The sequence below is a fragment of the Teleopsis dalmanni genome, chromosome 1 (assembly GCF_002237135.1).
Source record: "Teleopsis dalmanni isolate 2A chromosome 1, ASM223713v2, whole genome shotgun sequence".
Lineage (NCBI taxonomy): Eukaryota > Metazoa > Arthropoda > Insecta > Diptera > Diopsidae > Teleopsis > Teleopsis dalmanni.
In genome coordinates, this window is record NC_051846.1 from 107,639,020 (window position 1) to 107,655,872 (window position 16,853).

General features: G+C 33.8%; 2 protein-coding genes across 3 annotated transcripts in view; one reads left to right on the top strand and one right to left on the bottom strand.

Annotated features, from left to right (window-relative positions):
- Window positions 1-16,853, bottom strand: part of LOC119665450 (cyclic nucleotide-gated cation channel alpha-3-like) — a 210,734-nt gene that overhangs the window by 85,137 nt on the left and 108,744 nt on the right. The gene's annotated exons all lie outside the window — the stretch shown is intronic.
- On the top strand, window positions 3,048-4,131 carry LOC119672352 (putative nuclease HARBI1). 2 transcript variants are annotated; one of them, XM_038083378.1, is made up of 5 exons: window positions 3,048-3,240; window positions 3,296-3,458; window positions 3,517-3,653; window positions 3,708-3,852; window positions 3,912-4,131. In XM_038083378.1, the coding sequence occupies exons 3-5, from the start codon at window positions 3,522-3,524 to the stop codon at window positions 3,956-3,958; spliced, it is 324 nt and encodes a 107-aa protein (XP_037939306.1). In that variant the 5' UTR covers window positions 3,048-3,240; window positions 3,296-3,458; window positions 3,517-3,521; the 3' UTR covers window positions 3,959-4,131. The 2 variants fall into 2 exon arrangements, with proteins under 2 accessions (XP_037939306.1, XP_037939314.1); XM_038083386.1 differs by lacking the exons at window positions 3,048-3,240; window positions 3,296-3,458 and having other exon boundaries at window positions 3,479-3,653.

Genomic DNA, 16,853 nt, shown 5'->3' on the forward strand with positions numbered 1-16,853 from the left:
GTTAGGGATGCTCTTGCCTTACAGAGGCAAATTTTTGAAAAATAATTAGACGAGTTGAGTGAACGCCTAAGTAAGGTCCCAGACGTAGAAATGTATGAAGAAACAAAATGCGAAGAATCATTTGACATAGTCAAATCTCTGCCTGACTTTGAGGACAAACAAGAAACTTACGTGTCATAGCGACAAGCGACTCATACTGCTTACAAATTATTTCAACACCATGATGGGAGTTCGAAGCATTATTAGGCAGTTGACATTATACGAAATAAAATAGAAGGATCGGTAGATATGGTTTTAGCCTCCTTTAACATCGTTCTCAACTTTAAAGCTATAATAGCACGTCTTGACTGTATATACGTTGATCAGTGGCTTATTTATTTAATCGAACAGGAGCTGTCTATCCTATGTCAGGGTAACCTGAGTCTTCTACAATTCTATGAACAAGAAGAACTAAAATTTACTTTGTTTACCAACAAAGTAATTATGACTTATGATGGAACCTTGGTAGCATCCTTAAACGAAAAATGCAGAACCGACGCGTTGCGCATATTTATTTCAGGTACAAAGAAATCCTTAAGCAACATTCTTTTCTCGGCTCAGCTAACCTATTTACCCGCAGCATTAGCTCTGGCACAAGAAGTTGAGGCAAACAATGACCGTTATAAATTTGCAACCAACTTCGCAAGGAGTTTGGAAGATAAAGCTCACAGAATTGAACAAAGGCTACAAAATAATGAAAAAATATGGGCAGATATTGACAGGTAAGCAATTACGCCAAAAGTAGTCAAGTTGATAATCAAAAGAAAAATCCATATTTTATAAGACAATATTCTAAAAGAAGACAGCAAGATGCAAAAATGGATGTAGATCCAAGCTCATCGAGAATGATGCTAATTATAATACGTTAGAGAAATACGACAATACTACTTTCGGGGGGTCAATACAAGGACCAAAAAATGAAAAGGAGAAATAAATCTGAAAGATTAACAGGGCAAAAAATGCAGAGAATGAATTTTATGTCACACGAAAGCATTTCTCAAAATCAAGAAACGAGGAAATATGAGGAACTAGCTGAAGAATCGCTGATAGAAATTGATGACGACAGTGATAGTTTAAACCATGTTCATTATTTAGGGGAAGCTTCCTGCTACCGTTCACAGAGCGGACTATCGCAGGGAAAATTATAAGACTACTAATTGACACCGGTGCGTCAAAGAACTATATCAAGCCTGTTAAAGAATTAAGAAATGCAAAACCAATAAGCAACACTTTCATAATAAAATCAATTGCTGATCCTAACTAATTGCTTCCATTCAACACAAATATTGTAGCCATCATTCGAACTGAGTGTGACGACACCATTAATTCGAAACTATATCCTTATCCTATGGGCGTAGCATCCATGCAGCATATTCTCCAGATTTAGCCCCCTGCGACTATTTTCTATTTCCAAACCTAAAGAAGAGATTTGAGTCGAATGAAGAAGTCATTACCGAAACAAAAGCGTATTTTGAGAGCTTTGAGATAACCTATTATTTGGAGGGAACAAGAAAATTGGAAAAACGAGGGACTAAATGTATCGAGGTAAAAGGTGATTATGTAGAAAAATAAAATGTTTATTTGCCGAAAAAATTTGTTTTATTAAAAAAGTCACTGACTTATCAAACCGCCCTTGCATGTTTGCATTATACATTGGAGATTAATTTTGAAATTTCTCCTGTTGTGTTTTGTTTCGTGTTTGATAAATTTCTATAAACAAAGCATATAAATACAATATTGTACAAGAAAATTGTAATAATTCAACAAATTTTAGTTATAATTATATACAAGATTATTATTAAACAAATTTAATAAAAATTTACTCACTTCGGCATTTTTAAACTTTCAATGTTTGTTTTAAATAGATTTTGACATTTCTCTTCTAATTTTTCTAAGATTGTAGAAAATTAGGAGATAAATAATAAATAAATGTTGATAAAAATTAGTCTTCCCTAATAGAAGATTAACTTTTATATGAGAAATGTGAGATTAAACAACAAAATTAGTACTTTAATTTCGATTATCGCTTTAATCTATTTTTAATATCACAATCCAGATAATTGTTTGCACAAGATTTCGCTATCCCAGCAAAGTGCCGTTAGATTATATAGCAAGTGAAATACATGATTGAAAAATATTCTTAAGTAGTTAATATGAGTTTTATCAATTATTTACTACAAATTCACATACAAAATTTATTTTCCCCAACATCTTGAATAGTATTAAAAAAATATTTACAACTTGAAGTTAAACGAATTGTTTAAAAAATTTATAATTTTTCATAATTCGCTTCAATAATTTTTATTGTATGAAGGTGGTAATCGTAGTTGACATATAATTAGAACTTGAATAAAATATTTTTAGATAGATTTGAAGTCGATATACTGAAACAAAAAATTTAGTAATGTGAAGTATTCAGTGAGAGTTGTAAACAAACCAATGTAATGTTAGGTACTTTGTATATTATTATGGCAGGATCGTCATGTGATGTTATTTATAAGTATGTAATGTTGTCATCTACTGGTATATGCCAGGATTGCCACGTAATGTTACGATGTGATATTATAGTCTAGAGTTTGACATATAACATAATATTATATGGAACAGCAACAGGCCGATTCCACTAATCGCTATCGCTAAAACTCCAATCTCTTCGCTAAAACTTTTAAATAAGTGATTTGTTTATATTAGAAGAATAAGCGATCGTGCGATTCTACTAACACAATCTCTTCACTAAATTTATCCGGCGATGTGGATAATGCTGAAATGCATTGAAATGTTAAAATAAAAACAAAAATTGTAAACAAATATCGGCTGTTGGAATTATGATTTAAATTTGCAATTTACAAGCAGATACTGCAACAAAAAATGATTTAGCCATTGTTAAATTTAAATTAAAATTAAATTAATATAACATTGGTGTGTGGATTAGTTAGATAATGGACTATTTAATAAGAGATTTTTTTTCTGGTGATATGAGAGATTCACGGAATCATTTACGTTGCAAAAGAAAATGTTTGCAAAATTTTACAGACCCCTTGACTATATCTGATGCGCGTTTTATTGAAATATTTTGTCTTTCGAAATATTTATGTAAGATTTTTATTTCCGAAATAACTCCATATATTGTACCAAGAAGTCGATCAGATGGAATTTCGAGGGAAATACGTGTACTTGTTGGTTTGCGCTTTTTTGCTCAAGGTAAATTGATGTTTAATAATTACAAAAAAAGTGAATTCATTGTTTTAATTTATAGGATGTTATCAGCGTTCTGTGGGCAAAAGCTTTTTATTAAATGTGTTTCAGGCTGTTGTAAGTAGATGCGTTAAGGAGATTGCCAATATAATGAATCTTCATTTTGTAGTAAAATACATAAAATGGCCCAGAACATTTTACGAATTATGCGCTATAAAAGAAAAGTAAATCTTCGAAATCTTGTGTTAAAATACAATGTAGTTAATTGACAATTATTTGCAGATTTTATGAAGAGTTTCGGTTTCCAGGGGGTAATTGGTGCAATTGATTGTACTCATATAAAAATTAAAACCCCTAACTCAGATATTGAGCATGTATATGTCTGCAGAAAAGGAGGATATTCGCTAAATGTTCAAGTGGTATGATTCAAATTTAATTTACTTACATACTATAATAATAAGCATTAATCTTAGGTGTGCGATTATAATCTAAAAATATTAGATTGTAATGCTCGCTTCGGCGGCACTGCACATGACGCATCCATAGGGATAGCCAGCGCCTTAAGAGTGCTTCTTATTCGAAACTACGAAAATGGGGATCGAAATTTCCGGTTAATAGGTAAAACTTGATTGTGGATTAAATTTTTTGAGAAACTAATTCTGTTTTTGTATTTTTAGGAGATAGCGGTTATCTCCTCTTGCCGTTTTTGATGACACCTGCTTGAGGAAATAATTTGTCGACGGCACATAATAATTATAATGTGCAACATCAAAAGGCGAAAAATTGCATTGAGCGTTGTTTCGGATTATTAAAAAGAAGATTTCGTTACCTTAGCAGCGAAAGAATTTTAAATTCAGGTATAAACCTGAAACACTTGCATTTCATTTGCAATTTGTTTATTTTTGGCGTAATTTTAAAAATTAAATATGAAAAATAAAATACATTTGTTTATATTTGATGAATACGAAACACACTCTCCCTATATTACTGCCATAAAATTTTTGTAATATTAATAATTATTTTTTTACATTTTAACTTTAAATGCAAGTTTATTTCTGTCACAATAAATTAATTAATAAATAAATATGAATATTATACTAAATACGTACAAAATAATTGCTCAATTTGTTTAAAATAAAATATTTTCACTTTTAGCGACAGTAAAAATTAACCGCCAATCAAATTAGAAGAAAGTTTAGTCGTTTTTAACGGAATTTAGCGATTGCCATTTTAGTAGAATACGAAATTTGGAGATTTAGAGATTTAACCGGAAAAATCAGCTGTTTTTGAAAGTTGAGAGAAATAGCGAATAGAAATTAAGCGTAACGAGTTAGCAGAATCGTAAAAGTCGCTAAAATGCACATAAAGAATTTTAGCGATGGAGTTTTAGCGATAGCGATTAGTGGAATCGACCTGCAGGTTTTTGATATAAAATAATGAATTGCTTTTCCTTATGAAGTTGGCCCGATGTAAGACGGATCAACCTATTGACACAATAAGTATTAAACTAAGCTCTTCAGCCGCTCTTGAAATTTCTAAGCTCTTCAGCCGCTTTTTAGTTATTTACAGCAAAAGTTACACATATAACTCTGAAATTCAAAGTACAGTTAACTCCATTTAAGTGAACAAAAGAATCTAATTTTATTTGGAGAATCTTACGATATTTATACAAAATTATTCTTATATACTAAACTCATTATTAAATTCTTATTTCCTTATGAGTAACCAATCAATGCATTGGTTACTCCTAATTTTTAATAAAATGTATAATTCAATATGTAACATATAATCATAATATTTATCTTACTGTTCTAACATATGTTATTTACTACTAAATGCATTTCTTATGCATATTACTTCAATACATAACATATTATCTATACAATTCTTTAATCAAAATTATGGTGTTACATTTCCTTAATGAATTTGGATTACTAACGTACAATAACCACACATGATTAAACATTTAGCTCGCACATTATGTTTCAAGTGCGTAATTGTAACTGCATGAGTCAAACAAAACTTAAAAGTGTGACATGATTGAAGTCAAAACGACAAAGCGTTAAATGTGCATTCAATAAATTATGTCACAATAGTTTTGTTACTTTATGCAATGACCTGCCATATTAAATAGTGATGTAGGTCATGGGCACTACACCAACACCTGTTGCAATATTCTTTTATATCATTATTGTGAGTTATGAGTAAGCATATCATCTGTTATGGCGGTTTTGATTAATAAATATGGATTTAATCTAGATTTACTCTGGATTTATCAAGTTTGGTTGCATAATCGAAAGTTTTTAGAGTTCATCTAACGTTTCTGTAGTTGGGTTAGTAGACTTTTATATTTTTCAAAAATATATTTAGCGAATCAAATCACACTTTATATGTTGACATATAAAACAGTTCTTAATTTCAGGGTTATCTTACTACTCCTACAAAATATCTATAGTATTGTAAATTAATCTCAAGTGTTATATAATAATCTCGTGTGTTGCAATGAATGCCTTAAGGTGGGAATGTCGAACGAATATCGCCTTAATAAATGGAAGGAACATTTGAATAACTGCGAGTTCCAAAATGGTAAGTTGTGGACTACCATTAAAGCACTTTCTAATCCGTCCCGTTTCAACAACAAAGCGATTTCATTTAACGGGACCACCTTCCACAAATCGGCAGGCTTAGATGAATCTTTCATACCGATATCCCTTTTATCACCAGTAGCCAAAGTTCTGGAGTCTTTAGTACTCAAACAGACATCTCCTCATATTCGAAATTACAACTCAAATCTCTAATGGCCTTAATCAAAATCGCCCGTGTGAACGCACGGTGCTTGTTACCCTTGATCTCGCAAAAGTATTTGACACAGTTTCCCATAGGACCCTCTTCAATGAATTGGTCGAAACATCTAGCCCTGACTCTACAAAGAGATGGCTCTGTAACTACCTTATAAGCAGAGCATCCTTTGTTAACTTTAGAGGTAAAATGTTAAACGCTAAAAAATTGAAACAAGGTGTCCCCCAGGGCAGCGTCTTTTAACCGATTCTCTTCAACTTATACATGTCTAAACTCCCAGATCCCCCGAGGGAGTCAAAGTCGTAACTTATGCTGATGACTGTACTATCCCTCCTAGATGCATTCGTCGATCCCTCCTCTCTTTTAATAGTTATAGCGACACCTTTTGCAATGGAGCCAATATCAGTTAGGTCGAATACAAACGTTTACTAAAGACCCTCCATACAGTTGCAGTATCTTCTTCAAGACCTTAGTTGTCAGACAACAAGATTCTTAATAGGCCTCCTCCGAAAATCTCCCCAGATGAACGTTGTCTCCCCCGTGCAGCAAGAACTGTCCAACTCAATTGAGATCAGAAATAGCCGAGGGCTAAACAGTTACCTGTCACGCATAAACTCGTACAAGCACGTAAACACATCGACAATGTGTGCCCTAACTGCTGCTTTTCTCCAAATGACGTCGCCCCTTCATCGCCGCAACACAACCTCCTTTCCCCATTTCCCTACTCTTGTAATCGTCTTGTGTATCTCTTCATGTTTATTTGTTTACAGGTCCCGGCGGGTTACAATAACAACATAACTAGGATAGTTCAGCCGTAGCCAAGGTGCTTACAAGAAGATTTGAATCTCTGACTGACCTGCCAATCGTTTTCTTATGGCCTCAGCTTAATTTGCAAACACGTTTTTTATTCACAATTCAATAGTTTTTTCTTTCTTTGTTACATGAGCATTAAACTAATTTACTACAATTTACTTTAGAAACTAACAATATTTTTATAAACCACTAAAATGTGCAAAGAATAACTAATATAGCAATAACAATATAACAACTAGTGTTCATTCACAAAAAAAAAAATTGACGGACACAGGTATAGAACCTGTCAGTGTAGCTAATATTCTAGATACAAAAGTAATATACCATTTGATCAAAAAAGAAAGAGAAGTTGAAAAAAACGCAAAATTTAAATTTTTAATAATTTTCTTTATTATAGCCTTCAAAGTACTCTCCTCCTGCGGCAATACATGCATGCCAACGCTTGATTCAATTTTCCATACAAGTTTTATAGGCTGCCGAAGGTATGGCCTTTAGTTCACGCAGCAAATTCTCTTTTATGGCCTCTATGGTCTCAAAACGCGTTTCTTGCAATGGCAATTTGAGTCGGGTAAAGAGGAAAAAGTCACACGGGGCCATATCTGGAAAGTACGGTGCTTGGTTGAGGATATTGGTGGATTTTTTGGCCAAAAACTGCGACACAACCAACGCTGTGTGAGCCGGTACGTTATCGTGGTGTAAAATCCATGAGTTTTCCTTCCATAAATCTGGCCTCTTTTTGCGAATGGCTTCACGCAAACGACGTACAATGGCCAAATAATACTCCTTATTGACCGTTTGACCATTCGAATGAAATTCATAGCGCAACACAACACGAATATCGAAGAAAACAGTCACAGAACAGCATAACCTTGATTTTGGACTGACTTTGGCGTTCTCTTTTCTCTTTTCACATCACAACGACGAATTTTTTTTTATGAAATTCAGCTAAAAATCGCCACACGAAAATTTTTCGACTTCTTTGTATAGACACCAAACAAAAACTAATCGCACAACATGCGTTAAAATTTGACAGAATATGCATAATAGTGTTGCCAGCGTGAAAATAAAATAAATTTACCGATTGGATAAGCGCGGGAATTCAAAAAAGAACGAATAAGTTCTTTTTTTATCACAAGGTATATACGCAGCATATATTCAATGCAGAATCACGCTATGTTGCCGCAGCTATCTCTGTTCAAAGCTACAAAAGTAATATAAATGCGCACCATGGATTCAACATACAGGCACTATCTGAAGACGTAGCTATCTTGATTCATGGCACAAAAGTAATATATATACGCAGCGTGTATTCAACAGACAATCACGCTATGTCACCGCAGTTACCTCTATTCAAAGGCACAAAAGTAATACATATACGCAGCATGGGTTTAACGTACAAACTATCTTGATATCTAGCTATTTTGATTTAAAACACAAAATATGTATACGCAGTATAGATTCAACGCACAATCACAGTTGTATTCGATGCACCAAATGATATGCATATATGCATATCAGCATATGTAAATATTCCCGGCACAAAATAAAATATGTAAAATATAGATCTCTTCCCAATTTCCTGGGAAGAGGAAATTCCCAACTATGTTTATATCTTTTTTGCTTCAATTTCCGCACTATATTCCCGTGTTAAATTATATCTTTTGCAGAGGATTTCCATAGAGTACTATTAAAGCCTTTTATGTACTTCCTCCATCTGGTAACTATTAAAACTCCCAGACTGATATGTGACACGATTTATATAGTTGGTTACCGTGTGACAGTGCAGAGTACGTCTGCACTGTCACACGATGGTAGTCAAAAGAAGTTGATCAGCGCTATTCAACGATGATTGCAAAAAGAGAGCGATTTCACATTTTTGTGCTCTTTTATTCGGTCTTGTCGACGCTTTTAATCCCGCAATATTACGGGACTGTGCTGCACTTTTTGTATTCAAGAATTGTTTTTGCATGTTTATTGCAAAAACACATTGTTTTTTTAGTTTTTTACTTGTTTAAGTGTAATGTGCGTTTTTTTATATCCAAGAATTGTTATTGGTTGTTTACAACCTGTTGTTTTGGCAAGTTTTTTTTTTTTTAAATACTTATACATTTATTTATTGCATCTTCTCTTACAATGAGACTAACATAATATTACAAATTTTATTTTAATTATACATTGTATAAAATAAAATAAAATAAAATAAGTAAACCTTATATCACGAACTTCACTTTGATTAATGGGTTAGGTTACATTGGATTAAGAAAGCGGTTCAACTTCATCAGATTACTAAAAAGAAAGGTGCAGTTTTTACTTCAAGCTATTGATTATTAATTAATGGCTGGGCGGTCAGCTCTTTTTAGGCGGGAAGTAGTGGATAGAAGTGCGAGATTTCTTGCTAGGAGATTAACATGTTCTGTCAGCCTTTTATTGTCTTTTTTTCTTATATTATCAAATCCAGGTTTAACTAGGGGAATTTGTAAATTTCGGTGAATACTTTCATTTCTTATATACTATGGAGCACCAGTGATTGCTCTCAGTATTTTTGACTGAGCTCCTTGTATAAATTTAATAACTGAAGCACTAGTATTGCCAAATAGCTGGATACTATGAGTCCATATTGGTTTTATGATGTTGTTATACAAGAGTACTTCATACTCTAAGCATAGGGAAGATTTGCTATTAATGAGCCAATGCAACTTACACGCTTGGAGCTTCAATTGATTTTTTGTTGGCTTCAATATGTTTGCGTCAAGTTAGTCGTATGACTAGGTGAATATCTAAGTACGTTATATTATCTGCTTGTAGTATGGGAATGTTATTTAGTAAAATTGTTGGAGGTCTACTCCGATTTAAGATGTCTACACCTTAAGTCGGACGTGTCTAGATTTTAGTTCATTCATTTTAATTCACCATTTTGACAACCATTTCTCCACTCGAAATAAGTGAGATTGAAGTTAGTTTGAAGCTAGCACAACGTTTTTGTTTCGTCATAAAATTGCCGTATCATCAGCGAACGTTGTGGTGACGACTGAGCTACTTATTGGGATATCAGATGTGTAAAGTACATACAAGATAGGGCCAAGAACACTTCCTTGTGGAACACCAGCTTCTATTGGGAAATTATTAGAAGTATATGATTTACATTTAACTTTAAAGTTTCTATTATGCAGATACGATTCTACAACTGAGTGGACATTTGAAGGTAATGAACAGCGTATCTTATATAAAAGTCCATTATGCCATACTTTGTCAAAGGCTTGTTTAACATCAAGAAATACCGCGGAACAATATTCTTTGAACTCAAATGCGTGTCTTATTTCGTTCGTTATACGATTCACTTGCTCAATAGTTCCATGTTTTTCCATAAAACCAAACTGGTGGGAGAGTATTAGGTTTTGACCGTCAAGGAATGGTTTCAGCTTTAAAAGCAGTGCTCTTTCAAAGAGTTTAGAAAGGCATGGCAATAAGCTTATTGGCCTGTATGGAGAGGCAAGCGTGGGATCTTTACCTGATTTGTGAATTATAATAATCGTGGATGTTTTCCACTCTGTTGGGTAAAAGCCAATTTTAAAAATGACATTAAAATGTCTAGTGATAATATATGGTATATAGCCAAAGGGGTAAGTTTTTTATCATAATTAGTGAGATATTAACATATCCCGTTGCCTTTTTGCAATCTAATTTGTTTGCAATCTTATTAGCAAAAATTTTGCAGACTGCTGTTGTGAATCGAAATGCTCAGACTATGGAAAAGTTTTTTGATTCGTTTTCTATTCGATCACAAGGCATGCCTAAAAGTAGGCAGCATCGTTTTCGGCTTGCACAATAGCAAGAACCAAGTTCAGCTCGTCAGTATGATGGTAAGAAATGCTGATTTTTGGTTTTCTGTTTAATGTGTCAAGCTGAAAACTATATTGAAATAATACAATTAATTTACTGACGTTTTTGCGAATTACGCAAAAACTATTATTTAATAATAAAGTGAGGTAATTTGGGGTACCTTGAAATTAAGGCATCCAACATATGTAAGTCTTTTAGAAATTTTGCTTTAAATAAAACAGTAAGCAGAAGTGTGAGTTGAGTAATAGTCTACCAGCAGTTGGGCTCGGTAAAGCAGGGGAGCAGTGAGCTCTGTAGAGCCGGTGGGCTCAGAAGTTAATAAGAGTTAAAGTCAGTTAATGTTTATGAAGAGCTGTTAAAAGCAGTGAATAATAATTAATTGAACTTGTAAAATTCAGGAAGAAGTTCAAATAATATAAATATATATATTGTTTAATATATGTGTTATAATCTAGTATGTTTTGTATTAGTTTAAGCAATCCTAGATAATAAAATGTAAACAAAATTGAGTAAAATATAAACTGTCAATCGTGTTGGTCATATTTACTTCAGTTGGCGACGAGGGTAAAAAACTGCAATTATTCAATCCCCATCACGCTTATTTCGTGCCGCTCGATATTTAATAAACAATCATGCCGGGCGAAAGCGAAATTTATAAGCAATTGCTTAAATAACAGGAAAAGTTCCCAAAAAATTTACTGAAATAACAACATGAGTGGATGGAGTTAATTTTCCAAAACCAAGGTACTGCCGGTGTATCTGAAAGAAATCACAACATTGTTCCAGTATTTCACAAATTTTCGAAAGAGGAGCAAACCTTGGAATCGTACTTAAAACAACTTAATCCACATTTTTTAGCATATTCAGTCCAGTGCAGTGAGAAACAAAAATCATTTTTTTTGTCGTGGATTGACACAGAAAATTTTGAGCTGCTAAAAAATCTTTTCGTTAGCACGAAATTACAAGAACAATTATTCAAAAATTTAACGGATAAGCTAACGAAATATATCCAGTCGAAACGACATGTGGTCGCCGCGCGTTATGTATTTTTCAAAAGGGAAATGAAGCCGCTTCAATCGTACAGAGAGTGGGTAACCGATCTCCGATTTAACTTCTCATGCTCAGCCCAGAATTGTTTACACAATTTTGTAGATGATATCATTCGTGACCAAATTATTACACGTACACCGCATGATGCTGTGCGCTCGGCTACGTTCCAAAAGCCGTAGCCGACACTTGCTGATGTTTTGCAGATTGCAGAATTGTACGAAGCAACCACTAAAATGGTGGCAACAATTAAAGAACAAACGATCAAAAACTCAATGCCTGTTAATACAGTTGGTACAATTATCAAAAAAACTCGTATTTCCAACAATTACAATAATAAAGTAAAATTCAAATCATGTTCTGCCTATGAAAACTCTCATGCAAGAGAAAACTGCAAGTTTAGAAATGCTGTATGCAATAGATGTAGCAAAATCGGTTATATTGCGCCAGTGTGCATGTCAAAGCAAAACAAGAGCAACAAACGTAATTCAGGTGACGAAAACAAACAGAAAAATTACCGCCGTAAAAGTCACAATATTGGCATTGTTGAAACAATTAACAGTTTAACAGGTATTGTAAAAACTGAAAGCAAGAAGAATTACATTAACTTGGAAATTTGTAATAAAATTGTGTCTTTCCAAATGAATTCTGGTGCAACAGTTTCTCTAATAAAGAAGCGAACATTTAAAAAACTAAATTGCCCAAATTTGCGAAATTGCACAAAAATTGTTCGGGTTTGGCAAAAATGAAATAGTGATCTTTTTGAACCAGCTCTTGGTACAATAAAAAACTTTAAGGTCAGTTTTTTTCAAAGCCTAATGCACATCCAAAGTTTTACAAAAGTCGACAAGTTCCTTTTTCGCAAATGCCACTTTTCAAGAAAAAAGTCGATGGATTGACAAATGCGGATATCTGGAAACCTGTGAAGTTTTCTCAAAGGGCTTCGTCTATTGTGCTAGTGCCAAAAGCTGATGGTTCCATAAGAATTTGTTGGGATTTTAAACAAGCAGTCAATGCGCAAATTGACATTGAACAATATCCTTTACTCATACGCGAAAATCTTATCCACAAAATTCAAAAAGATTTTCAAAAAACGACCTTAAGAACGCGTATTTACAAATGGAACTCGACGATGAAGCAAAAACAATAATGATTGTCAACACTCCGCTTGGGTTATTCCAATACCAACGTTTACCGTTTGGGATTGCAAGCGCTCCAGCTATATTCCAAAGATATCGTGAGCAGTTACTTCAAGGCGTAGAAGGTTGCGGAAATTACTCGATGACATCATCTCCGCACCTATATTTCAACAACACATCAGACGCCTAGAACAAGTACTTCGTATTTTGCAACGAAACGGTATCAGGTGCAAGCAAGAAAAATGTTTCTTTCTGCGAGATAATATCGAACATCTCGGGCGTCAAATTAGTGCAAAAGGCATATTGCCAGATGAGTCAGGACTAAAAGCCTAAAGATCTAAAGCAAGCAGAAGCATTCATGGGTAAGGTAAACTACTATCATAATTTTATACCTAATTTTTCGCAATTATCCGCACCAATCAACATGCTGCGCCGAAAAAATGTGAAATTTACATGGCGTTCAGCACAACAACAAGCATTTATAGCTCTTAAGACGCATATTCTCAATGCAGCGCAACTAGCACATTATCAGGACCAGCTACCGTTGGTTCTAGCTACAGATGCCTCCTCCTATGGCATAGGAGTCGTGCTCTCGCATACGTACGTTGACGGCACAGAAAGGCCTATTGCTTTTGCCTCTAAAACTCTCGACATTCATCAGCGACGATATAGTCAAATAGAGAAGGAAGGCCTAGCTATCGTTTTTGGAGTCAAGCGTTTCCATCAATATTTATACGGAATAAAATTCACCTTGGTTACTGACCATAAATCTCTTGTTAGCATTTTTAATCCAACTCATCAGTTGCCGTCGATAACGTCACATCTTCTGCAGCGATGGGCCATTATTCTAATGGCATATCAGTATTATGTAGGGTATCGTAAAACTACTGAACATGGAAATGACGATGCTTAATTAGTTTATCAGTTGGTGAAGATAAAACTTTCGATCACGAAGTATCCTGTAACAACATCAATGACCTTAACACACCTATCGACGCTGAAATTATTCGTCAACATGTCAAAAATGACCCAATCATTCGCCGAGTTTATTTTCTCGTTACAAACGGTTGGCCTGAAAAGATAATGCCACAAGATGTTGGTCTTCGATCACTTTTCAATCATCGCTTTGCTTTAATGCTAAACAACAATTTGCTTTGCCTCCAGACGGAGTAAAACTGGGTTGTCATTCTATCCTCCCTTAACCCATTAAGTAGCAGGCAAGTTCAAACTTGGAATTTTATGGTGAAATTTTTAAAAAACTCTTATTTTAAGTCAAAAATAAGTAAGTTTCATTGTAAATTGTATAAAGCACACGTAAGTATAAAATTCAATGTTTCATGCTTTTCAAATATTTATTAATCAAAAAATATATTTGAATTATTACATATGTATTGTATTATGTAAAAAGAAATAACCTTACTTGCGTCATTGTCTACGATCAATGTAATATTGTTTATTTTCATAGAAAATTTTAAAGCAATTTTCTACATGAACATTTAAATGGCACTTCTCGTATATAAAAACTGATGCTTTGGTAAATTTCCCGGAAGATAAACATCTTCTGCTGCACTGTGACTTTCCTTTTTCAAATCATTGTAAGCGGTAGCTTCTGCAATGAACATTGAGTTCTCTGATGCAATAAGGTTTATGGCGATGAAATTCGTGATGTCTAACTGAGGCATCGGTTCTTTTGTGTTGTTAGAAGCAGCGACAAAGCAATTTAATTTCCAAGCGTTTACTGCAGCGCTATCCAAACACTGAACTCATAATATCCACCACCACTTTTTGCTTCTACTCCCAATACGATAGTAAGCGACTCTATTGTTACATAAATCAGCGCCATCCATGTGTCGGTTGTAGCTGATGAGAACTTGGGGTTGTGGGACAACAACCTGTTTTTTTCTCTCTGCTATAGTGTTGCACATTTACTATGGGTTCAACGGAATCATACAGTATGTTGCAATGGATACTCACAATGGCTCAATAATTCATTTACAACAAATGCACCGATTCTCAATTCTTTGTAGTATTTGTCAATTGCACTGGAGTATGGCAGAAACTGGAAGATATACCCACTATCCAAAGAAAGGGTTCACAGCTTATAACTGAAATGTATTAGTTTTACAAGTTCCAATGTGAATAGTTGCGACTCAGGCATTTCTACAACACCACCATATTCTTGTGCATTTGATTCGTATACAACTTCAATAGTACCTAAATACCATCTCACAATTAGACAAACGGAATTCAATAAAGGGAACAAAATTTTAAAGTCGCATGTAATGTTTGTTGATATTTCATCATCGTCAATCATTTCATTGTCCGATTCACCAGCAACATTATCAGGTGGCAAACATTATTATTCAATAGGTAGCGGAGTGTCACTTGGCATTAATGAGTCATCTTCGTTCCAATTGTCAATGATATGCAATAGTTCCTGATTTCTTAGATATCTTAGGCACGACATTATAATATTTTTTATAGTAAAAAATTGACTACAGAGCTATAAGCATGAACAAATGTAAGCCCTATATAAAACAATCAAATTCAGACTAACTCAACCAGCAATTAAATATTAAAATAGACTTATTACTATTATGCATAGCAAAAAACACAAGTTTCAGTTAATTAGAAGAGTATGATATTTATTAGAGAGATTACTCTCACTTTATTTCATTACCTAACGACAAACATTTATACGGCATTTATTCATCATTATATTGTTATGGGACCCAGCGTGTGGTTCACCACACGCCTTACTCACTGACGTCTGGTGGCAAGTAACTGTTACTAAGGCGCCGGCAAAAATGACGAAAATTATATTTGGACTTTTGTGAACACATGTTAAAACAAATATATTAGTTTTTCTTTCTATTTATTTATTTATTATTAATTTTCATTTAATTAAAAAAATCAGTTTATTTGATACTTTAATTCGGACCAGGTAAACTCATGAAAAGATGAAAACTGTTCGAAATATGTATTTTTATATTATCAAAATATCAAAATAAGTAACAAATATTAAAAACATTGAATTAATTACTTTTGTATATTTTTAAATAATTTTCAAAGTTAGACGTGTGGTGTACCACACGGAGGTACGAAATGGGTTAAGCAGAAAGTTCTTAAACTTCTTCATGATGGTCATTGGGGAGTATCAAGAATGAAACAGCTAGCTCGACAACATGTCTGGTGGATTAGAATTGACAAAGACATCGGACAATTAACTGAAAATGGTGATGTGTGCAAAATTGTAAATCCTGTTCACGCACGTGAATACGTAATCTGACCTGAAGCTGATCCCATTCTGTAATTCAATGTGGCTAATATGAGTCGACGCTTTCTCGCAATTTCCGTTCATCGTACAAGTATCTACAACAACAACGGTTGACACCATATCAGCATTGTCGTCTATATTTTCCGTGGAGGGTATACCAGAAAGTATCGTAAGTGACAATGGTCCGCAATTAACAGCTGAAGCATTCAAACATTTTTGCTCAAAACTTGGCATCAAACATATAACAACAGCGCCGTTTCATCCAGCCTCAAACGGGTGAGCCGTGCAATTCGTCAGATCTTTTAAAACTGCTGTTAAGTAAAACATTAACAAATCGTGCAATGCCAAATGCTGGAGGTAAATCACCTGCTGAACTTTTACATGGAAGACCTGTTCGTACCCTGTTGATTCAACTGTTTGAATCGCCTAAGAAGCACCTTGAAACTTCGAAGCGAAAAATGACATTTAGTCAAAAGCAACTTGTATTAATTTCAATTTATATACCATTACATTTCATTGTCAGAAATAAACGGCGAAGAAGTGTTATAATATAGTATGTTTTATATTAGATTAAGCAATCCAAGATAATGAAATGTAAACAAAATTGAGTCAAATATAAACTGTCAATTGTGTCGATCATATTTACTTTAATATATGAACAAAAAAACATTTTTTAATATAAGTGTATATTGAGAGTGGCAACT

Excerpts from the sequence above, each read along its gene's own strand:
- LOC119672352 (XM_038083378.1), top strand. The coding sequence starts at position 3,522 with ATGAAGAGTTTCGGTTTCCAGGGGGTAATTGGTGCAATTGATTGTACT. Across the intron at positions 3,654-3,707 it reads ATTCGCTAAATGTTCAAGTG|GTGTGCGATTATAATCTAAA; the intron begins GTATGATTCAAA and ends CATTAATCTTAG. Across the intron at positions 3,853-3,911 it reads TCGAAATTTCCGGTTAATAG|GAGATAGCGGTTATCTCCTC; the intron begins GTAAAACTTGAT and ends TTGTATTTTTAG.